The sequence below is a fragment of the Rhinopithecus bieti genome, unplaced genomic scaffold (assembly GCF_001698545.2).
Source record: "Rhinopithecus bieti isolate Rb0 unplaced genomic scaffold, ASM169854v2 scaffold_70802, whole genome shotgun sequence".
Classification (NCBI taxonomy): domain Eukaryota; kingdom Metazoa; phylum Chordata; class Mammalia; order Primates; family Cercopithecidae; genus Rhinopithecus; species Rhinopithecus bieti.
In genome coordinates, this window is record NW_016827192.1 from 175399 (window position 1) to 202357 (window position 26959).

Genomic DNA, 26959 nt, shown 5'->3' on the forward strand with positions numbered 1-26959 from the left:
CTTGGACGTTTTCCTAACTGAAGTAGATTTTGGCAACAGCAGGAGAAGGAGTTATTTCTTTGGGGGCAGGCGGGTATTTCTATTTTGCCTGAGCTGGTGAGGTAAATGGTAGTTATTCGGCCAAAGTAACATGGAAGAGGGAACAACGTTTACTATCCTAAGGGCAGGGAAGTCCCTTTTCTGTTTTAATGACTCTGGTCTGGTTGTGTGACTCAGAGAGGCCTGCTTTGGGGGAAAAAACGAGGTAGGAAGCAGATGGTGGTAAGAAAAGATCTGAGATTCAACGATATTGGCCCCTTAACCAACCATTGCCACCAGGACAAAGGGGGTGTCACTTCTCACCTTCATTTAAATATATGCATCCTATAAACATGGAGTGCCACCGTGTGCCAAGAGTATGCTGGGCACTGGGCATACAGACATGAATGAGATAGACTGGTTTTGCCATTCTGCTGCTTGTAGATTAAGAGGAAGATGGAGATGAAGCAAGTGACCAGAGAGGGAGTATCAAAGGGGACTAGAGCCTTAGCGTGAGGGCTATACCCTAGCCTAGGTGCCTAAGGAGGCTGCTCTGAAACCTGAGGGATGAATGGAAGTTGGCCAGCTAGGAGGTGAGCGTATGAGAAGGCCACAGGATGAGAAAGAACAGAAAGAAGTCAAATTAGGCTTGGGGAGTTTCTTCCTCTTCGTGGCTGTCCTTGCTGCTATTTTAAACGGGACTCCATCTGGATAAAAATGTGGGACACTGTGACCTCTATGTGTATGTCCTCTACCTCCATCTCCAGTGGCCTGGGATGGGCAGAAAGACAGAGGAGGGCAGTTTAAAGTCTGACAACAGGCTTAAGACTGTTTCATACACAGCTGTGAGTCTATCATGACATTTCCGTGCATGTTTTCATCGTGATGGTGGGCAGCATCCGAGCAAGGCCATGCAGGCTGGGACAGAGGGGGATGGGGTACTGCCTTCCATCCTGCACTCCAACTTTGTTGTCACTTCAGAGGGATAGAGGAAGTGGTAGCTTGTTTACAACCCGGAGCTCGTTTTGAGGCTGAGAGGAACACCTCACTCATATTGCACAATTCAGCTATAACTCCTGTCCTGGGTGACCTTGTCTGTGACTGCTCCTATCTCATGACCCAGTTTGGGAGTGGTCAGGGCTGAAAGATGTCTTTTCATTTAACTTATGAAGAAATCAATGTCCAGAGAGGCAAGATGATCAAGACAAAAAAAAAAAAAAAAAAAAAAAAAAAAAAAATCACATAATAATTTGGTTGCAAAGCCAGGACTAGAATCTATGTCTGTAATGCCACCTGCATGCACTATTTCTCTCTGGAGGCCTTCACACAAATTTGCACAGCTATTTCATATACTTAGCTCATCTGGTATTCTCAGCAGTCCTGTGAGATTTGCAGGGATTAAGATCCCTATTTTACAGATGAGAAAACTGAAGCTCTGAGGAGGTTTGGCCAAGTCCCCATAGCTAGAAAGTCAACCTTCTGACTTGAAATTCAGCGTGTCTTCCACTGTGCCCTGTAGCTGTGCAGCAGGCACAGTCTTGGGGGGTTGCTGATTATCCACCTGAGAATGGTTTGGAATGTAGAGAATGATTAGATAGGAGGGCTTGCAAGGAGTACATTAACCATGTTTGAATATTCTTACCAATTCTCTAGCATCCAAGTTGCAAATCAACATCAAAATGAGCAAGTAGCTGGCCCTGCCCTGCTAGTCCTTCTCTGCAAGGGGCCATCTGAAGCTTAAGCCAGCAGTTTGTGTGGGCAAACAGATCCCCATCTTCAAATCCACACTTAGGAGACTCCTGTCTCTGTTTTCTGCTGGGACTCTGACACTTGCTCTTGTAGAGAAGGTTCTCGTTAAACATATGTTGGAAAAACCCCCAATAATTGACTCATCTACAGGATGTTCTCACTTTAGCCATATTCCCTTCATTTTTCTTTGAGGGCTAAATGGGAGCAGAGATATCTTTGCTGCTGGTCTTGAGAGACCATGGGGTTGTCCATTCCTGGTAAGGTGATGCTGACCAGACAGAGCTGATCTAGATGAGGGGTGGGAGGTGACAGTGGTTCAGTGGCTTTCTTGGAGGATGCATGATTGTTTGAATTATTATTTTTAATTGACATATATTTGTATATAATAAATATATATGTTTTATATATATGAGTTAGAGCTGAATTGCACAATATGAGCAAGGCGTTCCTCTCAGCTTCAAAACCAGCTCTGGGTTGTAAACAAGCTACCACTTCCTCCATCCCTCTGAAATACCCTCAAAGTTGGGGTGCAGGATGAAGGCACCCCAATAATATCACACTGGGCACAGTGTGATATTTTGATACCTGTATACAATGTATAATGAACAAAGCAGGGTAGTTAACATAGAGAATGCATGATTTGCTTGGTGGGGAGAACTGGTTGGTTCTGTAATTATGTTGAGATGGACAGAAAGACATCATCTGACTTGGGGAGAAAATCGGGTGTGGGAGGAGGTGGGAGAGTGCAGAATCTGAGGCAGAGGTCTCCAGCAAGTCTGGCATATGGGGTGGGGTAGGGTAGGGTGGTTGAATGCTGGCTTCAGTGAGATGAGGCAAGCTGGCCTGCCTCTGGCAGATTGTCATTGGTAGTCCTGGGTAGAGGAGGGGGCTTTGGTAAGCTGACTGAAAAGCACTTGAGTGGGCAGGGGTAGGAATCAGGCTACCATGGCTTGTTGGAGATGAGGAACATTGTTGGAAAACTGAACTGACCATCCCTTCCTTCCCCTGAACAGCAGCTTGTATGCAACTATAGAGGTAGTCTCCCTTTCAGCCCTGCTTGCTGTGTCTTTATTCTTATCAAAAACCAGGATCTGAGTCCAGAGGGCAGTGAAACATAAAATGAAATAGGAAAGGTTGCAGTAGTACATAGACTTTGGCTGCTCCCACTAACCTGCAAAAAAAAATTTTCCTTGGGTGTACCTTAGCAGTACCATGGCAGAAGTTTTATCTTCTGCGGTTCACAGAGTTTGGCTCTTCAAGCTGAATGTAGGGTTAATCTAAAGTGTCCTCCCTCCCCTGTGGGTGTTCGCCTAGCTCCTGGCTGTGGGTTGAAGGGACTGGTAAATGTGTCTATTTTACTGCTGAGGCAGGGTGGCTCAGTGCTTGGTCACCTTGGAGGGATCATAAGCAAGCCGCCGCTGGGGCCCTGTGCCACGCACAGGTATTCATGCGTGCGTGCAAGCACACCCTGTATAGCTGTGTAATAATTGTCCAGGTGTGGTGCATTCTTCGTCAGATGTACCCTTGGTTTTACTGCCTCTGTGCAGAATGTTTATTTGCTGTGCTTCAGGCGGGGGCACGTAGCTTGATAAAGGGTAGTTTTTGCTGTGGCCCCTGCAAATACGTCTTGGTGCCCAGAGTAGATGAAAAACTGAGTTTCCCAATGGAGCGGGTTCATCTGGACTCTGACTTGTTGGTTGCGTGCTAGGAGCTAATTCTGTGGCTCTGGGCTCTCCCGTGGAGGTGGGGATGAGGCCGGGGCCGGGGGGAGGTGGTCTTGTGACGGGACTGAGGGCTGTGCACTCAGGAAAGTGGCCACGGTTTAAGACGACCTCGACACGACCCTGTATAGGAGGCAATTAACTCCAGAGAAAACGAGCGAGCCCCACGCAACGCTACATTCCTGCAGGGAGAACAAGGAGGTGTGCCCGCCAGGGAAGGGGACGCACCCTCGTCGGCGCTTGCTGCCTTAACTTCCCCATCCCCGCGCCAGGGAGGGGCCGGAGTCGCCGCCGAGGCCGCCGAGCGCAGAAAGTTGCGCGAGCCGTCACACGTGACGGCGCCGCGCGCGCACCGAGCGGGAACCTGGCGCCACGCGGCGGCGGGCGCGCGGGGTGGCCCGGAGCGCGGCGGGCGCCTGGAGCCCCGGGAGCGGCGCGCGCGGCCCCGGCCCAGCGGCTCTCCTAGCCTCGCGCTGCACATTCTCTCCTGGCGGCGGCGCCACCTGCGGTAGCGTTCGCCCGAACATGGCGACACGGAGCAGCAGGAGGGAGTCGCGACTCCCGTTCCTATTCACCCTGGTCGCGCTGCTGCCGCCCGGAGCTCTCTGCGAAGTCTGGACGCAGAGGCTGCACGGCGGCCGCGCGCCCTTGCCCCAGGACCGGGGCTTCCTCGTGGTGCAGGGCGACCCGCGCGAGCTGCGGCTGTGGGCGCGCGGGGATGCCAGGGGGGCGAGCCGCGCGGACGAGAAGCCGCTCCGGAGGAAACGGAGCGCTGCCCTGCAGCCCGAGCCCATCAAGGTGTACGGACAGGTGAGCAGTTTTGCAACCCGCCTCCCTCCAGTTTTTTCCTCTCCCTGCACTTCCTCACCCCCGCATCCATCCGTTGCAGTCGCTTCCTAGGTGCAGGCACCACTGGGGACTTCCCGGCTTGCATTTGTTTTTTTCCTTCACGAGTACAACCGTCAGCACTTGAATCGCATTGATCTTTCCTTCTTCCTGTCGATTTAGTAAACGTATTCCAGGTAACTCGCCGGTGCAGTGCGTATTACCCCAGGGTGTGTGCAGAACGATGGAGTTTCGGGCAGGTATAGGAGGGGTGCAGCTTCATTTTACATCTGGATAAAAAACGGGCTTTCTTTAGTGTACCATCAGTTGGCAGTGGAGGCGAGCACCCTGCAGTTGCGGTACACTTACACAGAACAGCACGAGGTGGGGGTTTCCACACTTAGCATTATTAGCACAATAAGGTGGGCGAACCTGAAAGCTTGTCGACTGTCTCTGTACAGTCAGACAAGAGGTGTGTGTGCGTGTGTAAGGGCTGAATTTTAATTTTGATTTTTGGCTAGGGTATGAGATGCTTTCCATTCCTTCTTCCCACCCTTCAAGATACTGACTCTCCCACCCCCTTCAAGATAACTTTATTTTGGAGAGGCATACCCCTCATGGCACTTGGAGATTTGAAATGACTGCAGGAAATTTGGTGGGCATTATTGTTTTATAAGTGATTTATTTCTATCCAGGCAATGGGTTTATTAGATCATAAGTAATGTGAATTTCACTTTTATGGTCAGACTTACTGCGAGGAATTGCAGATGGAGTTTGTAGGTTCGGATCAGCACTGGCAAAATTAATTTGACCGTGTTATTGCCTCATGAGATTCCCAGTCCTGCAGTTAAGATTGACATCAGCAAAAGTATAAAGTCGGTAGGGCAGAAAAAGAAGGACCAGAGGAGGTGGTAAATACACTTGTTTTCTAGAGTCAAATTGTTTCTTTTAAAGTAGAAATTATTAATAAAAGATTACCCTGAGTTCTGCCTTTTCTCACTAATTTCACTTTAGCCATTTCTTCAGGAAATATATAGAGTTAAATGTTCAACCCTTGGATCCAGGACGAACCTTATAAACATATCACCCTATTGTGTCATTTTGTTGGTGAAGAAACTGAAGCATGGAATGGTGAAGTGACTAGTCCAAGGTCATACCGGGAAGGTGGCCTGCTCTGTAGTTTTTATCTGCATTGTCTCAGTGACCTTTGCTTGATTGCAGTCACCCTGTCTTTATGCAGTGCTGTTTAAATACCTCTTTCCTAAAATAAAATAGATCTGGTATAAAGGGGGAAAGGATGGTGGTGACTGGGTGGGTGCATTAGACTTCCCTCCACTATTGGCCCCTGGGCAAGAATGTGTGCTCCAGGGCATGTAACTAATGGTGGTCACAGGCTGCAGGAACCTGCATGCTCAGTTCCTCTTGGGCCCAGATCCTTGTCCCCCGTCCCCACCCCATATGGCAAATATATGTATTAACAAAAAGAAGTCATCAAGGTCCTTGCTCTCAACAGCGACAACAGCATGGGGCTGATGGAGGGTGGGAGGAGGAGGAGGAGGAGTGGCCTGCTTGTTCATTGGGCCTCCCCAGTCAGCCCAGCTCTGCTGTGCTCTTGAATCAGCATTCTGGGAACTGGGAGTTGGGGGCTGGTGGGAGACAATCCCTCCAAGTGCTCAGGTCCCCTGAAGCTATAGTTTAGGTTGAGGAAAAAGCTTTCTGGTTTCAAAAATACACGTACAGGTGCCATTTCTTTCTGGGTTTGGTTTGTGAAAAGCTCCAGGGGACGTGGGGCAAGTTGGACATGAACTCTGTTCTCATTGGGAGTGACTTCCAAACCCTGGGCTTTTGAGTTTCTGGGCCAGCCAGATTGAGTTTGGTTCAGCTGAAGGATGGAGAACTAGCAGTCAAACTCATAATGAGGAATTCCTAAGCAGAGGGTGAGGATGCAAGGGTGAGATTTTTCTTCTCTGTGGCTGCCTTCCTATGCCATTGTTGCCTCTTGCTCTGAGGTTAATAAGAAGTGGAATTAATTGGAATCTGTAAGGATTTGAGTCAGATAAAAGGAAGAACTTCCCTGTACTGGGCTTTCTGCCACAAGTTCTGTCTGGTGCAGACACTTCAGAGTGCAAGCACAGGTTGGTGACTGAAAGGGTTTGAGGTGCCCCTCTTGGAACCCTGGAGTAACTGACATCTACTTAGAATGATCTTTCTAGCAAGGATGACCATTGCCTCTGTGTTTCCCTGGGGCAGACCTGGTTTCTAAATTGTCTCTGGTGGTTATGAATAGCACCCCCTTCACTCTCAAAAGTGTCAAGATGTGACAATAAGTTATATGGTCCTACTTTTAGCCTTAAGCCAAGTTCCACTTTATACTCACCGCTTTCCCCTTCAACGTTTAAACCTAAGGAATGGTGATGTTTTCCAACAGTACTGCTTGACTTGAATGTGGTTCTGTGGAGGTGCAGTGGGGTGGGGAATAAAAATTCATTCCCGCTTTTAGGAAATGTACAATTTAAGGAGGAGAACAAGCAGATGCAGATACAGGCATGTCAGTGTACCAGGACGGGAACCAGGAAACATGGTCACAAGAAACCAGCCACAACTCTACAATGGTGTGATAACGGGCTGTGACATGCAGCGCATGGGAGATGGAACGATAAGGGATTGTGGGCTCAGACACTGTCCAGCTTCTTGCCTTCTGATCTTTGAGTGAGGTTAAGAGGACACTGGCAGTACAGAGTAGGGCTGGAAGCAGAAGCTGCCTGAAGGAAGCAGGCCTGGAGACAATGTTAAGGCCACCAGCTTCAGGGGGAAGAGAAGGGAAGGCTTTCTCAGGCGAATACTTGCATCTGAGAAAGAGCCATGTGCTGGAGTCAATGTTGGTCCTTTTTCCTCTGCTTTGCTAACCTCTTGGGTAAACTAGGCTTGGTTATTTTGACCATTTTCCTCCTCAGTTTCTCTAAGGTGGGGAGATTGGCTTCTGCCATGATTAGTTAAAGGCACATTTGTGATACTGAAATGTGGTTGTAGAGGTGAAAATAATTTGCTGGCAGATGTCAGGACTTTTCTGCCCATATTCAAGGCTCACGCCTGTAATCCCAGCACTGTGGGAGGCCGAGGCGGGTGGATCACCTGAGATCAGGAGTTCGAGACCAGCCTGGCCAACATGGGGAAACCCCGTCTCTACTAAAACTACAAAAATTCACCGGGCGTGGTGGCGGGCACCTGTAGTCCTGGCTACTCAAGAGGCTGAGGCAGGAGAATCGCTTGAACCTGGGAGGCGGAGGTTACAGTGAGCTGAGATCGCGCCACTGCACTCCAGCCTGGGCGAAAGAGCGAGACTCCATCAAAAAAAAAAAAAGGCAAAGTTTAGAAGTTGAGCCCCTTCTTAAAAGGCCAAGTCCAAGAACAGGAATTCCCTAATTTAAATTTAATTTAAATTCCCTAATTTATGCCACACTGAATTTCCTCCTGATTTCAAGTAAGCTCTGTCTCTCTGCGCCATCATGCCTGCTTTTTCCTCCGCCTGAAATGGTCTTCCCCGACTCTCGTCCTTGCCTGGAAAGCTCTTATTCCATTCTTTAACATCCAAGGAATACCTCTTGGTGGGAAGAGTTTCTTCTGAGCTTGGGTGCAGCACTTGCTGTCTTGTGTTAGAATTCCTCAACTGTCTCATTTTCCTATTTGCTCCTTAAGGGCATGGATCAAGTTCTCTTGTGTTTCCCTGGCACTTGGGAGGCCCTTAATGAGTATTTGTGGACCAGCAGCGCACCTGGAAGAAGAGAGACCTGGAGGGTAGGAAGCAAATTCACATTATATAAAATGTATTTATAAGGAAGAATGCAGTGAACCACACATGGATAGTGAAAATGAGTTGGCTTATTCGGTAGTGAGGATGCAAGTGGCATGGCCTACAGATAGTGGAGTCCAGATTTTCCTGTGCTATATGGGAGTTATTTTGAATGAAGAGCTTGGATTCTATTTTACAGAATCCTCCCTTTTAGGGCTATCATTCTGGTTTATGCTAATGGTATTGTTTTGGGGAAAAATCCTTTGAAATGAAGCATAAAGCCTAACAGGATTTACAGGTTTATTTTCCTTCCAACAAGCTCTCTCTTCATAATTCCTACATTTTAGAGGCCAGGGAGTATTCAGTGTCCTGATTTGAGACTGAAAATAAAGTGTCTATGACAGCACAAGGCCCTGGGACAAAGGGCCTCCTTTGGGGGTGGAATACCGTTTCGCTTTAGATCTCTTTTGAGTAGATTCTTCCACGATACACTTGCTTGGGAAAGAATTGGCCGGTTGATTCTGAAGTGAGGATGTTTGACCTGTATGCTTCCAGAATAAGATGAGAAGGCAAAGAATTTGCTGTTTCAGATTGGCTTCTACGTAGCTGAAGAGTTGCTTTGGGCCTTGAGTTGGCTCAATAAGGGCTGTGACCTTGAAAAACTCTTCCTGGTTCCACTTGGCATCTTTTCTTAGGGAGCTCTGTGCCCAGTCTCTGGCCACTTTTAGTTCATAAATAGCTTGCATGGTTAGAGGCACAGAAGGTGGAGGCTTTGAGAGGTGGAAGGAATGGAGGAAAGGGGTTGGTGAGAGTAAGGAGGTGGAATTTCAAGGGATGAAATAAAAAGCTATCTGATTAGGTAATGCACATTTACAAAACAAAATTTGTACAAAAGAGTATGTAGTGACAAGTAAATTTCCTTCCCTCTCATGCCCCCTGTTCACCCAGAGCTCCTTCCCGGGTGGCATCCATTGTTATCAGTCTTTTTGTATATCTTTCCAGAAATAGTCTTTGCATGTACAACATGTATGTACATAAAATTTGAAACTTGAATTATAAGTGGCTTCCTGTTATCTGTAGTCCCTGGTATCCTGAATAATGAGATTAACTTTAGCTCTAAATTATATTTGTGATATTATGATAGTGAATTGTTAGAAAATTACCTGAAGTGTCATAATATAAAATAGATGATTACTTTTTTTCCAGGCCAGGTGAGAAAAACGTCATTCTCCTTTCACTTCAAGGGTTCTTGCAGAGCAGGAGAGCAGCCTGATGTAGCCCTCTTATAACTTGCAGAGATGCTGGAGCACAGTTCCCTTGAGATGTGGAGTCCAGGCTTGTAAGAGCATCAGAATACAGTGATCATGGATCTTGGTTTTAATTTGTGTTCTTTCCGAGAATATTTTCTCTATGCTCTGTAAAATGAAGTTAGTGGTATGCCTAATAAATTGCTTTGAGACCTGGGATCCACAAGGCAGATCCTTATAGCAACGAACATCCCAAGGCAAAAGGTGGATGTTGTAGGAACATTTCATTGTCAGATTTTGGTCTTTTCCTCCTTAGAGATGACAGCCATCTTTGTAGTGTCGTTGTTGAATCCCAGGGCAGAGAGAGATGGAGCCAGCTTTGTTCCACCCACTGTAATGGAGGGACACAGGGGGCAGTCTTATCATAATCTGGAGAGCAGATAATCCAAAAAATAATCTATTTGCTTTTGCTATGTATGTATTTAGTCTTTTTTTAAAAGCATTCATTTACCTTCCTAATTAAGTTTTGCTTAGGTGAATATTAAAATGAGTTTGCATTCTCTGATCTATTGATAAGGGAAATGGCTGGCATAAATGTGTTCAGGGAAAGGCAATTTGGAGTTTAGAATTTTAGACAAGAATTCAGATGCAGATAATTGAGAGTTGATAAAAATGTATTAAATGTTTTAAATGCATAAAATGTATTAAAACCTGGGGCATTACATTGACCTTTCCTCCATTTATTTGGGTTTAAATAAATGTGATGGAAAGTAAAAGAGAGCTCACTCCATTTTTGGTTTGAATATTCAGGGATTCGTATTTCTCCAGAGGTGGTCTGGGTTGTGGGGTTGAGACATTCTATTTGTTGATGAATGTGGGACCTTCCTATGCATTTTCTAGGTATGCCAGACTCTGTTGGCAGATGTTATAGTCAGTCTAGCCACGTACATGCAAAAATCAATTTCCCTCAATTTAAAATGGACCACAGTTAATTTCGACCTAATTTATTGGTTTATCGACTTGTGAACCCTGGGCCTTCGAAGAAGTGGCATGGGCGGACTTCAAGTACTGAAGTGGCTGATGAAGCTAAAAACCAGAAAAGGCAGGATGGGCTCCTGAGCAAGATCAAGATTTGGGTTTCCTCCTATGTTACTGTGAGTTGCTCAGTTTTTTAAAACTGTAACATGACCAATGCTTTGTGCATTTTATGGTGAGTTCCATAAAAATAGGACTGCATAACAATCACGAGTACAATAGTGTGTTAAAAAGTAATTACAAAGTTCTGTTATCCACTGGGTTTATTATAACGGTAACATTCATGCCCATAGCACTGCTACTAGCCAAGAGCTGGAAGATCCTATCTTCCTGGTCGCATCCTGGACCCTCCGATGTGGCACTGTTCGATAGATCTTTCTGTGAGAGTGATGTTCTCTGTCTGTGCTGTTCACCACATTCACTAGTCAGATCTGGCCATTGAGCAGGTGAAATGTGGCAAGTGTGACTGAAGATTTGAAGTGTCTTTCATTTAATTTTAACGAATTTAAAGTTGAAATAGTCACATGTGGCTCTTGGCTACTGTATAGACAGCACAAGCTTTGATGAGGCCTCTTCTTCCTACCTGTAGGCAACCTTTGCTTCACCCAAGAGAGAAGTTCCTGCAAAGAGCTGCTCGTGTAGGCATCGCAAACAGGGCAATAAAAGCAAGAGTGGAGGGCTCGGGTCTAGACCCTAGGTGTTGGTGGCTGCTGACTGCCAAGTTGAGTGTTAGGAGACAGTGGCCCTTCTTTCCTAGGTAGGAACTTACCAGGGGACCGTGGAGGGCCAAGTGGGTCCAGTTATTGACTCTAGGGCATGCCTCTGCACAGTTGCCTCCTTCTGTCAGTCACTTAGTCAATGAAGGCTGGCTATTCACAGGGTGAACCAAATCTGGCTTCACTTCTCATCTGGCCTTGCACAAACACTGCACTTGTGTTGGGCTTCGCTAAGGTGGAGTGCAGACCCTGCACGTTCTGTTTAGCAATGAAAGATGTAAATAGTGCCTTAACAGTGGGGCCATCTCCCTGCCCTGCCCTTTGCTTCCTGTGCTCTTGTTGACTTACCTTGATGTAGCTGGGTCTGTCTGTCTTCCCTTCAACCCTCCAGATTGGCATGAAGACAAACACTACAGGCGTGTGGTCTTCATCTTTGCATATAAACCTCCCCCTCTTCTTGGCTGACCTTTTAACTTAGCGTGCCATTGCTGTTGCTGCTGCTGCAGGCTCTTAGCTTGGAGAATCAGGACCCTTCACAATGATTTATCTCCAGTCCCCTGAATTAGATTCAAAACACAGCTACGAATTCTCAGAAAGGCAGGCTGATGTGATTATATCCCAAATCTGAGTGGCTGACAAGGGCAATAAAAAGATGTACCTATATCAAATGCATTTGTGCCGTGTGGAGACCGATATGTTGTTTATTATGTCCCCCCTCTTTTGGGGAGTTTTTAAATGAAGAAGGTAACTGATGTGACCTCTATTATTTAGAAGAGAGACTAGCCTGTTGGGTAGAAACCCTGGGGGAAGATGGCTAGGGTGAATCTTATGTGAAATAAATGTGGGGTTGAATCAATGGGTGGGCCCTCAGTTGGGATTTTAATATTTTAGGGTTACTGAGATGATTTTCTTCTGACTTTGGTGGGCTGGTGAGCTGAGGCATAGTGTCATGATGATTTTTTTTTTTTTTTTGAGACCGAGTCTTGCTCCGTCACCCATGCTGGAGTGCAGTGGCTCTATCTCGGCTCACTGCAACCTCTGCCTCCTGGGTTCAAGCAATTCTTGTGTCTCAGCCTCCTGAGTAGCTGGGATCACAGGTGCGCGCCACCACGCTTGGCTAATTTTTTTGTAGTTTTAGTAGAGACGGGGGTTTCACCATATTGGCCAGGCTGGTCTCGAACTCTTGACCTCGTGATCCACCTGCCTCGGCCTCCCAAAGTGCTGGGATTACAGGTGTGAGCCACCATGCCTGGCCTTGATGAAATTTTTGACTCTTAGAAAGCCTCTGTGCCCAGAGGCATTGGAAAGGCTGGTATGAGCTGGTTGAGCCTGGAGGGCCCTGGGTTAAGAGCTACCTGGGGAGAAAGGCTAGCTTGGAAACTGTGGCTGGGAAGACTTTAGTAGGTACCTGTGAGATAGCAAGCTACAGGGTTCGGGTCCCAGATAGTTAAGGATCCCTTTTCTTTATTAGCCCAGGAGATACATGCGAGACAGATCCATGTGTCTCTGCCCCAGGGACTTGGGAAGAAAGGCCAGTGCTGGCTGCCCAGGGATCTCAGCCAAGGAGCCCGAGATGGCAGGGAGTGAGGACACAGCAGAGTGTGGTGAGTGTCCTGTGAAACCGGGAGTGTTTGGAAGGACTTGCGTGTTTTAAACCTGTGCTCAATTAATTGAGTAACCTGAGACTCTGTACCTATGACTTACCTCATCTTTGTATATTTCGTTCCCTGAAATTCTCTCACTGAGTGGTTAAAAAAAAAATCTGCAGCTAACTGTGCACATGGTTTGCTGAATTTGGCAAGGTGTGCTGTTGGTGGTGGTGGTGATGGGTGGGGTGGGGGTGGGACGGTTACTGCAGAAACAAGGCCTTCAATCTCTAGAGGAGAGAAATGAAGGAGTGGATGTGGAAGTTGGCTAGAGGTGAAAGAGCTATCTAAACAGAGCTGGGGGAGTTTAGCTAGCAGATCAGAGCCTGTGGGACGTCCGCCTGTTGCCTCACCTCCTGGTAGCCCAGAGGGCATCTCATATTACTGAGAAATTGGCAGAGCCATGGGGTTTAATGCACTCCCCCTTCTCCATTAGTCTTGTTTATAGCTTCTCTCACAGGGTGGTGAAGAAGCCAATGATAGGGTATAGAGGCCTTCAGTTCTGGGTTGTAATGTTTAAATGCTTTTCTCTTGGGGTTAGGAAAGTGCTAGAAAACAGTGTCACGTCTGGGCTGGAGCCTTGGGACCTGGAGGTTGGGTTTCCCCAGGTTTCGGAGTTAAGCTGGGAATCAAGGAGAAAACTGCCTGTGAGTTTCAGTTAGGTGGGAGCTCCTAGCTTGACTCAGGCGTGCAGCGTTTTGTCGTTTTATATATGTCGTCGCTTGCTCTTAGGCCTTACGCTAATGTTAATGTTTTATGTGGAGCCGTTTTGTGAGGAATGGCTTATTTTGGTTGAGAGGCATTTGGTAATGAAAAGAAATGGTTTTAGTGCGTCGGAGTTTATGAAATGACATCCATGGGTTGCATCTCATTTGGTTCTTACGACAATCTTGAAAAATGGGGAAGATAAGAATGATTATTCATCTCATTTCAGAGATGAGTATCTTGAGGCTCGAAAAGGTGAAGTGACTTACCCATAGTTAAGACAGGTGGTAAACCGGAGAGATCAAGACTCAAACCAACCTGCTAACTTGTTTCAGATTTATGCAGACACATTTGTCTATCCTAAGTAATCTAGTGAAATTTTTGATCTCAGGCGGGGATCCACAGCTTTTTTGCAGTGCCTTTTTTTCCCACCTTTAAAACCTGGAGATCTCATATAATTCCACTTTCTCCTGGCCATACTGATCTTGTAATTTTTCAAACACAGCAAGTATCAAGGCCCTTCTCATTCCTGGCTTTTGCTCTGCCCTGCCTTAGGTCTGGGTCTCTGTTCTCTGCCTCACTTCTCCATCTCCTTTTCCCTGACTCCTCCCTCTTCATCCTTCTGGTGTCAGTACATAGGTCAGGTCTTCCGTGAAGCCTCACTTTCTCCTCGACATGAGGTTAGGTCCCCTGTGTAACAACAGTAATTCAATCATCATTCCTGGAATTCATTGTTTAATGCGTGTTTTCCCTACTATATTCAGAGCCGTGAGGCAGGACCTAGAAGCGTGTTATTTTTCTTTTTTATTTTTTGAGACAGGGTCTAGCTCTGTCGCCCAGGCTGCCACTGTTGAGTAGAAACCCTGGGGGAAGATGGCTAGGGTGAATCTTATGTGAAATAAATGTTGGGGTGAATCAATAGGTGGGCCCTCATGCAGTGGCATGATCATAGCTCACTGCAGCCTCGACCTCTTGGGCACAAGCGATCCTCCCACCTCAGACTCCCTAGTGGCCGGGACTACAGGCATGCACCACCAAGCCTGTCTAATTTTTGTATTTTTTGTAGAGATGGGGTTTTGCCATGTTGCCTAGGCTGGTCTCAAACTCCTGGGCTCGAGGGATCTGCCTGCCTTGGCCTCCCAAAGTGCTGGGATTACAGATGTGAGTCTGCCATTTTACTAACACTTAGTATAGCATCTGGTATATAGTAAGTGCTTGATGAATACTTATTGACTGAACAAGGTGAGGGGCTATTTATGGTGAGCTGCAGAGGGAAAGTCGGGGGTCTGGAACCATCCTAAAGAGCTGTGAGAAATGGCTTTGGGCTCATAGGGGAATCCTCACGTAAGGCAAGTCCTGGCTTAGGGTATGCAGTCTTGAGGGGGTGCTTGCTGTGCTCGCTCTGACTGTGTTTCCTGCACTGGGGCCCTGTGTTTTAGGGTAGTGAGGACCACCACATTGCCTTAAAGTCTGTCTCTGAGCTTAATCTCATTTGCAAAGTGTAGCATTTGGTTTAGATGTTCTCTGAGATTCTTTCTGGCTTTGATATTTTCCTCATTTTTTTTTTTTTTTTTTTACCAACTGGTAAATTAAGGGGTGATATTATGTTCATGAGAAAGAGAATTTTCCACAGTTTGTTTTTGGTAGGGAGCCCCTCCCAAAACAGCAAAACACATTCGCTCATTGACAAAGTGGGTTCACCAGGACAGCGTGGCACACGGGGTAAACAGTAGATAGGTTCTCCCTGCCAAGGATCAATCAGAAAGGGAAATAAGCTCTCTAAACTGATACTCTAAGGCAGCGAGATTATGACTGTCATCCTTTTAGCAAAGAGAAAGGAAAGGGCATATGTGTATTTTTCTCTGTAGAATGGTCGTGGCTTCAGTGAAGGAGATAGTAGTGAATGCTAAGTTCTAGTCCAAGGTCCCTCTCCGTGTTTCCTCATCTGGAAAATGGGCAGCCTGAATTCATCAGCAAAGTAGTTCAGGAGTTCTGTGGGTGAAGCAGCTTGAGCAAACTCAGAAGTCAAGTGAGTGAGCTGCGATTCCACGAGCTGGGCCTCTCTTCCCGGAGTGCTTGTAAACTAGATTTCAGCTCTTGTTCTGAGGTGAGGAGTCCAGGGAGGATAATAAGCTTGCTAAATACAGTGAGAACACAGTCTTGAAAAGGGACAGTGAGAGGCAATTTGCATACCTAGCATTTAGGCCGTGCAAAGGGATGGTTTGGGAAAACCTTGTTCTCCTTGGACCTCAGGAGGCTGTCTCTGGCTTCCTCAGTTTTGTCGTGTAGTACAGGGGAGTGCCTGGCTCCTTCTGTCCTCACAGTTGAAGGACAGGATATTTGTTTTATGCTATATTGTAGAATTTTAAAAATGACTCTTTGTATTTCACTGCTATTGAAGCAGAGAAATGAATCAGACTGCCTTATTTGTCCTCCTCGTACCGTGTTCTGGGAGGAAGCTGTGTAGGAGTTGTGAGGACTGCAAGCTGTGGGAGTCTAGGACATCCTGATCTTTGGGTTTGACCAATTTGAAAGAGGAGATGTAGAGAAGGGTACCTGTGACCCATTCTATTCAGGGGACCCACCTCCTGCATAAGGCTCAACAACTATACAGATGTTGGTGGTTTTATAGGAAACTTCTTATCATTGGCTTAGACTTGCAACCCTGATTTTCCCCAGAAGTGCTCTGTATGAGCTAACAGGTAAGAAATGATTAACGAGCCTAAAGGGTGGCTGGCACCTAGCAGACCTCCATGCCTACTTCATCCACAAGTGAACGCATGAGTAATCAGTCCCTTCATCCAAGCCATTGACTTCCTCCCCTCTACTTATAACAACCCAGAACTTGAGGACTGGGTGGTAGCAGGTCCTTCCCCTTACTCTGAATAATAGGAGGTGAATCATTTCACCTCTCTGGGTTGCCAGGGCACGCGGGAGGCTGAGGGACAACGTGTGTGGGGTGATATGGACTTGTTTGATGAAGATGCCGAGGCGAGTCAAGGTGTGGGTGGCATCCACTGTTGTGAACTGGCGGTGGATACTAGCCTTGGGCCTGCAGCCGTTTCTCCAGCTGGGGACAGGGAGGCCCGTGCGGATGCTGTGGCTCTGCAGATGCCACTGACAGCACTTTGAAGGATTGGTTTGGCCAGAGACCCAGTCCCCAGCCTGCCTCCTGTATGACTCATTCTAGCTGCATATTTTGGTAGCATGAAGGCTCGAGATGAGATAAAAGGAACACTTCTTAAGAGTGGAAGCTCCTCGGTTCTTGATTAGCACTTGAGAAATATAATGTTCTCTGCAGGTCCTAGAGGCCTTAAAAACATTTAGGTGTATTTCACATTATATAAAATTAGCCATTTTAAAGTGAACAGTTCAGTGGATTTAATATCGTCACGATGTTGTGCCACTACGATTTCCAAAACATTTCCATCGCTCTGAAATGAAACCCCTTACCCATTAAGCAGTGATTCCCTCCTCTCTGATCTACCAGTCCCTGGTAACCACTAATTTGCTTTCTGTCCCTATGGATTTACCTATTCGAGACGTTTCATATAAATGGTGTCATGCAATATGTGATCTTTTGTATCTGGCTTCTTTCACTTAGCATATTGTTTGTGAGGTTCATCCACATTGTAGCATATATCATCGGTATGTCCTAGAGTCTTAATGACCATCCCAAATCCCCATAAAATGGTGTATCTTTCTAGTTACCATCATTTAGTTCCAGCTCCTGCTGGGAGGCAGGGGAATCAACTAGATTCATTGTTTCCCAAAGAAGCTGCGGTAGAAATACCTGGGGTTGGGGTGTGTCTTCTTTTTTTTTTTTTTTTTTTTTTTTTGAGACGGAGTCTCTCTCTGTCGCCCAGGCTGGAGTGCAGTGGCATGATCTCGGCTTACTGCAACCTCTGCCTTCCGGATTCAAGCAATTCTCCTGCCTTAGCTTCCCGAGTAGCTGGGACTACAGGCCCTTGCCACCATGCCTGGCTAATTTTTGTATTTTTAGTAGAGACGGGGTTTTGCTGTGTTAGCCAGGATGGTCTGTATCACCTGACCTCGTGATCCACCTGTCTTGGCCTCCCAGAGTGCTGGGATTACAGGCGTGAGCTGCTACACCTGGCTGGGTGTGTCTTTTAAAAAAGACTGATTCCTGGGCTCCAGGCAGAGGGCGACAGAGCCGGTAGGCGTGGAGTGGGGCCTCTCAGGTGATTTTGACCTTCGGTAGGGCATGGGACTCCCCCCCCAGGCCAGGTGATCTTGGGGGGTAGGGTGGGGGGAGTTATCTTGACTCTTAATGACCTGCCAATGAGCCAGATGCTGTTTGTTGTTTACGATGCAGTTTGTGTGTTCAGAGGTTTCTGGGGCCTGTAATTTTTCTCTGTTTGCCTTCTGAGGGGAGGCACTCAGCCCCTCCCCGCTGCTTTAACAGTTCCAATTAATTGCATCTCATTTATCAAGCTCCAGCTATGCCCTGTGAGCTAGAGAGGGGAGAGGGAAGGTTGTTCACACCCCGGGGTTGTGGTTATAGCTGATTGCACGTCAAGGTTATGTTCCTGGGAAGGCCACCCTCCCACCCACTCCCAGGCCAGTGTCTTCTGGCTGTGGGACCTGCGTGGGGGATTGGCGATGGAAAAAGGCTTGCGGAGGAGGAAAGGGGACATCACGGGGAGATCCCTGGGGATGGATGGAAAAGGAACCAAACAAACTGGAAGCCACTAGTTAAGTAAAGGGATCTAAGGACCTGTAGGTTGTTTTTGATTGCTGGGGGCTGCCCTGGGCTGCTGGTGTCTTGGCCACCTGCCATGGAGAGCCAGCCGGGAAAAGCCTGCTTTGATGACTTCTTTTCTTTCCCTTGGGGGTGAGGATGGGGGCAGGGTGGAGACAGAGGAGGAAGGTGAGGCTGGAGGGCAGAATGCATGTCTTGGTGATAATAAAATTTACTTCCCGCCAGCCTGCCTGCTGGCTCTCCTGTGCTGCGCACATCATTCCTGATTCCTACGACTAGGTCTGCTGTGGGGGGATGGGCACCTGGGCTGCCTTGGGGATCAGCTGTGACTCACCAGCGAGTTATTCTCATGACCAGGATGTGCCTGACATCTCGCCAAGCGAAGGAGCTGAGCTGTTCCTGCGAGTGCCTGGTGGCCCTCGTACAAGTCATTTCTTGCCAGGGATTTTATCCCCCTACTGGGCTGCCCCCTTTCAGTCTGCTCTTACAAGTAAAAGGCACATCTAATAAAAAAGGCTTTTCTAGAACAAAAAAAAGAGAAAGAAACAAAGAAAGAAACAAACAGGTGTCGTACCAGGCTTGCCTTCTAGAGGTTTTCTTTGTAGAAAAGCCCCTGGATGTTTCGAGGCTTGCCCTTGGTGCTCTTCTCACCTTTCACCGGCCTTGGGATTGGTGAGGAGGCCTCCTGTCCTCTGAGCAGATCGATTTCAGCAAGTTGTCTTCAGACCTTTTGCCCCCTCTGACCACTGAAAGCTTTGCAACCTACTCAAAGCGTTATCTGAGTGTTACCTGCCAGAGGGAACATTTTGACATCATCTTTAAGGATGCCCAAGTTGAATATTTGAGGACTTTTTATCCCAGACCCCAGGGGAACATGGGTGATTTTTTTTCTAGGTTCCTAGTCCTTTATTTTATTGACATTTGCATAGTTTTCTATCCCCACTCTGGTTCAAGAGTGCAGATGTTTTGGGAGGGGAGGAAACTTTTACCTGGGTTTCCCAGGGCACCTGTGTTGTGAGTTTCTGATCTCCAGATGCATCCAGAGGATTGGGCTGGAAAGAGAGAGGAGGAAAAGGGAAGGCTTCAGTGACCATAGGAGATTCCTTTAGCTGCTTTCTCTTTGTAGCATTCTGGGTTAAATAATTTATTTACTTCTACTTCTTATTTGCACTTCTCAGTTAGTGCTTGCCTGGACTTATCTATCTGGGAGTGAGAAGAGACATTTTGGAAGGACATATTTTCCTAGGTCCTTCTCTTTAAAGTAAGAGTTTAAAAGTAAAATTTTCAAATTTTTTCAAAAAGAGTTTGATCCTGGATCAAATTAAATGCAGGTATTTAAAACCCCAAGTAGCGTCGTTAAGGATTAGCTGCTGTGTCCCTCTGCCTGCCAAGTATGTGGTACAGGTGTTTCTCTTCTCCCTGATGACATCTGAGAGCACCTCAAGGAGTGGGCGGGGAAAGTTCGAGAGTGCTGGGGAGAGGAAGCGAGAGAAGGAGAAAGGAGCTGTGGGTTTTCTGCTGCAGAGCCTTGATGAGAAGACAGCCTGGAGGGCAGGTTGGCCAAGGCTTGAACTGTCATCAGTCTAAGCCTCACTCGTGGGTGGGGTGGACTGTGTGGGCTGGAGTCCCAGAAGCTTGATTTCTTTCCACGTGTGCCTGAGACAGCTGAAGTTGAGGAGGCTGGTGGAATGGGCTTCTCTCAGACATCGCTCAGCAAGAGAGGCAGCCTGTGCTCCTGGTTTCAGGGTGTTGTCCTGCTTCTGAGTGTTGGACCACCTCTCAGAATTTTTTTTTGAGACTGAGTCTTGCTCTGTTGCCCAGATTGGAGTGTGGTGGCTCGATCTCGGCTCACTGCAACCTCCGCCTCCTGGGCTCAAGTGATTCTTCTGCCTCACTCCCGAGTAGCTGGGACTACAGGTGCATGCCACCATGCCTGGCTAATTTTTGTATTTTTAGTAGAGACGGGGTTTCACCATATTGGGTAGGTGAGTCTTGAACTCCTGACCTCAGGTGATCTGCCCACCTTGGCCTCCCAAAGTGCTGGGATTACAGCCGTGAGCCACTGAGCCTGACCAGCCCTCAGAATTATTGTTATTCCTGTCATGACTTTGCTTTCCACAGAGTGGGTGGAATGTATGGTACAGGTGTTCAAATGCCAGTCCTCAGACAGGTGTCCAACAGCCAACAGTGAAGTAAGAAAATAAAAAGAATGTAGTTTTCCATACAGCGAAACAACTGTTCTTTATTCTGAGATGGCATCCTCCTTCAGTTTTCAGTGTTAACACGTCTTTAAAAAAAATGACAGAATGACAGCGGACCGGAAGCGCGGTGGCTAAGCCATCACAGAGACACTTTTGAAACCGAGACCGGGGCCGGATCAACGAGGTCAGGAGATGAGACCATCCTGGCGGAACACCGGTGAACCCGTCTCTTACACTAAAAAATACCAAAAAAAAAACACTAGCGCGGGCGTCGCGGTGGCAGGCACCTGTAGTACCACACTGGGGACGGCGAGGCCAGGGAATGGCCTAAACCCGGGAGGCCGGAGCTTGCAAGTGAGCCGAGATCGGTCCACTGGACTACCAGCCCGGGAGACAGCGAGAGCTCCGCTGCCAACCAAAACCAAAAAAAAAAAAAAAAAAATGACAGCGACTCTGGATAGTGGTCAAATTGGCCTGTAAGGTGAGCTGCATAACAGACAAATCCCAAAGGCTCAGTGGTGTGGCTGAGTTGAGGCTCCGGGTTATGAGAAGTTCAGGATGAATGTTACTGATTAGCAGAGGTCTTTTCCTTCGGGATGCAGGCTCCTTCTGTCTTTGGCTCTGCCCTCCTCTGGGGCTTTGGAGTCCTCTGAATGAGGCCTGTGGGTGGGGAAAGAAAACAGGACTGGATGGGGGCCAGACTGATAGTGGCCCTGATGACTTCGCTCACATTCCACCTGCTGGAACTCAGTCCCAGGCCACACCTCCTGCCCCACAGCCTGGACCAGAGTCTGCGGTGTCCTCAGGAAGCAGAGGAAAGAGATTGACAGAATAGCTAGTCCTGTTTTTGTGATGTCCTTACTTGGTGGAATAGAAGTTGCCGACCAGTCCTCTGTTGGCCTTCCTCATTTTTATTTCATTGGTTTACCAAAGTCTAAAAGTCTGAGAACTAAAATATTTCCTTATTTGAGACACTTCAAAAGTGATTGTGAGAAGCTTCACAAGGCTACTTCTCTCATTTCTCATTACCAGCTGAAAGTGAATGACGGTATCACCCGGCCAGAGAAAACGTAGTTTGAACAGAAGTTTGAAAAGCATGTGGTCTTTCTGGCCCATGAATTTTTTTCTGAGGAAGGGCAGTGTTTCCATGCTTTGGTTTAAAATCTTACCAGTGCATGTCATACATGGAGTAAGGATCAGAGTAACCAGAGATTGGTATCATAAAGGATGAAAATAATCAAAGGAATTGGTTATGCCAATGAGAGCCCAAGAAACCTTTCTACAATCTGTTTACATCCAAAATAGCAGGGGACTCATATTTCTTTGTGGGGAAGCTGAGTGTGACAGAATATGCATGAGGTGGGAGGGGAAGAGACCCCCTTGGCCCAAATGCTTTAGATGTCAGACTCTTTTTTTTTTTTTGAGACGGAGTCTCGCTCTGTCGCCCAGGCTGGAGTGCAGTGGCCGGATCTCAGCTCACTGCAAGCTCCGCCCCCCGGGGTTACGCCATTCTCCTGCCTCAGACTCCCGAGTAGCTGGGACTACAGGCGCCCGCCACCTCGCCCGGCTAGTTTTCGTATTTTTAGTAGAGACGGGGTTTCACCGTGTTAGCCAGGATGGTCTCGATCTCCTGACCTCATGATCCACCCGGGCGCGGTGGCTCAAGCCTGTAATCCCAGATGTCAGAATCTTAATCGTTTCTGCTTGACAAAGGAGGAAGGAGTCTTGATTTAGAATGTTTGTGGCCATCACTTATTATGGATCCTAATTCCTATATTGATTTCTTTCAGGTTAGTCTGAATGATTCCCACAATCAGATGGTGGTGCACTGGGCCGGAGAGAAAAGCAACGTGATTGTGGCCTTGGCCCGAGATAGCCTGGCATTGACGAGGCCCAAGAGCAGCGACGTAAGTATTGTGTTGGCTCTGGGCACACCTTGGTGCCATCAACATGCCCTTTTCTGATCCACTGGGATTATCATACCAGAAAAAGTAATGGGTAATTGGAACATGGAAGGAATGAATTGTATGACAGAGAAGATAATCTATAAAATGATATATCCCTTGTTTGCTGAACACAGGGAGGTGCAGTCAGTGTTGCAAACAGGTCCATGCAATGTGTGATTACCTTTGGGAAGTAATAGCGTATGGACTGGATTGTTGCCTCTGCCCAAGAAAATACCAGAGTGCCTTCCTGGGCAGAGCTGCCTGCCCGTAGCTGAGCCAGATGGAATCAAATTGGCCTTTCCCATATGCTGGTTTCTTCTAACCCATTATAGTGGGATGAGCTATTGAAACTGATTCTCTAATCTTAATTTCTATAGCTGGGTATTTATGATGTTTAGTAGGTTAGGTACTTTGAAGACACAAGATGCGAAGGGTTACAGACTCAAAGGCCTATGGGAGGCCACTTTCAAGTTTACAACACTCTTTTTTTTTTTTGTTTGGAGTCGGGATCTGGCTCTGTTGCCCAGATTGGGGTACAGTGGTGTGGTCTTGGCTCACTGCAACCTTCGCCTCCTGGGCTCAAGCCATCCTCCCACCCATTCAGCCTCCCGAGTAGCAGGAACTACAGGTGCACACCAGCATGGTTGGCTAATTTTTGTACTTATATATATTTTTTGGTAGGGATGGGGTTTTGCCATGTTGCCTAGGCTGGTCTTGAACCCCTGGGCTCAAACGATCCGCCTGCCTCGGCCTCCCAAAGTGTTGAGACTGCAGGCGTGAGCCACCATGCCTGGCCATAACAACTCTACCACCTCAAAGAAATATGGTTTCTCCTATTTTTCTTGAAGTCTGTGGCCTTCTTGGACAATATATGTCATTTCCACTTTTGATGGAGATGCAGATTCAAGAAGCATTTTCCCGTATCTTAATTTGAACATAGTAATGGATACTCGGTTCCCGTGTTGGAGAGACATGGGGAAGGGGAAGGGCCTTTGAGGACCTGGAGAAGCGTGCTTCCGAGGAGAGTTGCTCGTCAGCTGCAGGCTCTGGTTGCCGTGCAGAATGCAGGGCCCAGTTTGCCAGATCTTCTGGTTTTCCAGAGGAACCCCGAGGTCTGGAGTTTCATGTGAAAACTGCTGAGTCTTACAAGTTGGCAGCCAGTGTATAGTTCTACAAACACTGCGCGAGCCAAGTAAAACACACGTAAGGGCCAAAGCTGGCCCCACGGCTGGTCCAAGGTCTGCGGCCTGTGCTCCAGACTCCTCCTTGTGGGAAAAAAGGAGCAGACCCTGCCTCAACCTGGGATCTGATGCTGTGGCAGCGTGAGGCTGTGGATGGAACACCATGCTTTACAGCTTCGGTCACCCTGCATTCTGGCCGGGGGAACCTTCTGAGGAATTTGCCAGCACTTTCACATCAGCCTTAAGGATACATTTATAATTCTCGAATACGGATTTGGTCTCTGCGAGGTCCCGCTCTGTGTATCCACTGTGTGGGTTGGGTGTGTTGAGAAGCAGGTGATGGGAAGTTGTCTCAGGGACTGTTTCCAGGGAGTTGAATTAGGGCAGCCACAGACAGGGAAGATAGGAGGGCTGGCTGTCAGGATGCATGGCTTTGCCCAGGGTGGGTTCTGAGCCATGTGTGTGGGAGACCACCGCTGCTGAAGGCGAGTCTGGGTGTAGTGCTCTGGGGCAGGGCTAGACTTGTTTGGGACAATGACTTTGGCCCGTTTATAAATGTGATTAGGTTTTGCAAGTTACAGCTGTGGCCACCACAGACAGCTATGTCTGAATGCCTTTGGTGGCTGGGTGTGGTGGCCTGCTTCTATAGCCCCAGCTACTCAGCAGGCTAAGGCGGGAGGATCCCTTGAGCCAAGGAGTTTGAAGCTGCGGTGACCTATCATCGTGCCACTATACTTCAGCCTGAGTGACAGCGAGACCCTCTCTCTAGAAAAAATAAAACAAAAAATAGAAAAGAATGCCTTTGGCCCTGTGAAACTCTTCATAGGCACCTGTGTATAGTCACTGCACATGGGCATCCCTCCTGGGCACAGGAGATATATATATATATATACTGTGCTATATTGTGTTGAGAAATCCTTCTTGGAATTTTTATGCATTTAAAAAAACTCTTTTTTTTTTTTTGAGACGGAGTCTGGCTCTGTCGCCCAGGCTGGAGTGCGGTGGCCGGATCTCAGCTCACTGCAAGCTCCGCCTCCCAGGTTCACGCCATTCTCCTGCCTCCGCCTCCCAAGTAGCTGGGACTACAGGCGCCCGCCTCGTCGCCCGGCTAGTTTTTTTTTTTTTGTATTCTTTAGTAGAGACGGGGTTTCACCGTATTAGCTAGGATGGTCTCGATCTCCTGACCTTGTGATCCACCCGTCTCGGCCTCCCAAAGTGCTGGGATTACAGGCTTGAGCCACCGCGCCTGGCCTAAAAAAACTCTTAATCCAGACAACATTTTTTTGTGAGGTAGGTAAAGACCTTAAGCATTGTTTTATAGTTTTGCTGGACAAACAGGAGCCAAGAGTTGTAAAGAGACTTGCATGAGGTCACTCAGCGTGTCAGTGGGAAAGTTGGGGCTGATAAGACTCAAGGCCCAGTCATGTGCTTAGTGTGCAAAGATGTGGTATTAGTAAGGTGACCAACTTGTCTGGGTTTTAGCACTAAAAGCCCCACATCCTGGGATCCTCCCTTAGTTCTGAGTGAACCAGGATGGTTTGTCACCCTAAGTATTGCCAGTCGATTGAAACCCAACTCTTGCTCTCTCTGTATAGTTGGGTGTGTCTGACTAATAGCCCATTGAACATTTGAAGTGGGATACACTATTGTGGAATGAAATGGGAGATAGAGCCAAGGTAGACAGATCACCTGAGGTCGGGAGTTCAAGACCAGCCTGACCAACATGGAGAAACCCCATCTCTACTAAAAATGCAAAATTAGCTGGGCTGGGTGGTGCATGCCTGTAATTCCAGCTACTCGGGAGGCTGAGGCAGGAGAATCACCTGAACCTGGGAGGTGGAGGTTGCGGTGAGCCGAGCTCGCGCCGTTGCACTCCAGCCTGAGCAAGAAGAGCGAAAATTCTGTCTCAAAGAAATGGGAGATAGATTAAATGGGAAGGAAACGCAATGGCCAGAGTTAATAAGTAGGGTTGGCAGAAATGGCCTTCCTATGTATACAAACTGTGTTAAAGGATTGTCAGATGCAACTGAGATGCCTGATGTAAAAAGTTAACGTGAAAAGAATGATGACTCAGAGGCAGGAGTTGGGGTAATAACAATCCAAATTCTCTTTAAAGAAGACTGAGCTTGGTTTGTAAGGTCCCATCAGCAGTCCAGAAGGGGAAGAACCTAAACAAATCAGGAACTGTGTGGGTGTTGGTGAGCAGCCAAGGTCATGCATATTCAGTATCTAAAAAGGAATGGCTCTGGAAGCTGGAATCCAGAAAGCCTTGCTCTTAAACAAGGGGGAAAAAAAATGAATCATTATCCACTGATGAAGTTGAAGCCAGTGTGGTTCCATGAAGAGAACGGCTCCTGCAGGACCCGTCTGTCCCATGATAAATCGACAAAAGAAACAATACATGTTTATCTCAACTTTTCCTAACTCTTTGTTTCTGCTCTCTCATGATGTATTTTACAAAGTACTAGGTTTACAAAGTGCTCAGGTGCAACATAATTGGCTGAAGAGCTGTCCAGAGGTACAGTCCACCCAGAAGATCAGAATCAACCAGGGGCTGGGTGAGGTGTGGCTCACGCCTGTAATCCTAGCACTTAGGAAGGCCGAGGTAGGGGGATCATTTGAGGCCAGGAGTTTGAGACCAGCCTGGCCAACATGATGAAACCCCGACTCTACTGAAAATACAAAAATTAGCCAGGCATGGTGGCACAAGCCTGTCACGCCAGCTACTCAGGAGGCTGAGGTAGGAGAATCACTTGAATCCGGGAGGTGGAGGTTGCAGTGAGCTGTGATCGTGCCACTGCACTCCAGCCTGGGTGACAGAGTGAGACCATGTCTCAAAAAAAAAAAAAAAAAAAAAAGAAAGCAAAGAGTCAACCAGGGAATATATTGTGCATGACAGGACTTGCTGCCCTTATCCCTAGAGCAGTGTGACATTATGATTGTGCCCCTCAGGATTGACTGGGAAACAGTGTCAGGTCTTGCTAACTAACAGCGGGAGGCTGATGTCTGGCTGAGCACAGGCTCTGAAATCAGAACACCTGGGCTGGAATCCTGGCTGTGCCATTCATTAGCAATCTGACCTTGGGCCAGGTGATGTACCTTCTCTTGTCCTCCTCTGTCGCTGAGATAGTGCTTGTTAAACCTTGCTACCCAAAGTGTGGTTGTGGTCTGTGGATCAGCCCTTGGGGATTTTCTGGGAGCTGGTTAGAAAAGAATCTCAGGTCCCGCCTGGACTTCTGGAATCAGAACCTGCACTTGTTCAGTGTCTTGCCGGGGCCGGGGGGTTGGGGTGGGGGAGTGGAGGGGGAGCAGTCTATGGGCATAGTACAGTTTGAGAACATTGCTGTAAAGTACTTAGAACAGTGCCAGATGTGGGGATGTTTTCTGTACATTTTGGCCATCATCTGTTTCTCCCCTTTCTCTCCCTCCTCTTTATTATTATGTAGTTTTGAAGTA

The 26959-nt window shown here is 47.5% G+C and overlaps 1 protein-coding gene across 1 annotated transcript in view; it reads left to right on the plus strand.

Annotated features, from left to right (window-relative positions):
- The first annotated feature begins 3882 nt into the window (after nucleotides 1-3882).
- Nucleotides 3883-26959, plus strand: part of SORL1 (sortilin related receptor 1) — a 187750-nt gene continuing 164673 nt past the window's right edge. Inside the window, 2 exon segments of the mRNA XM_017863726.1 lie at nucleotides 3883-4298; nucleotides 22167-22283. Of these exon segments, the coding sequence (XP_017719215.1) occupies nucleotides 4014-4298; nucleotides 22167-22283 (402 nt within the window). The 5' untranslated portion in view covers nucleotides 3883-4013.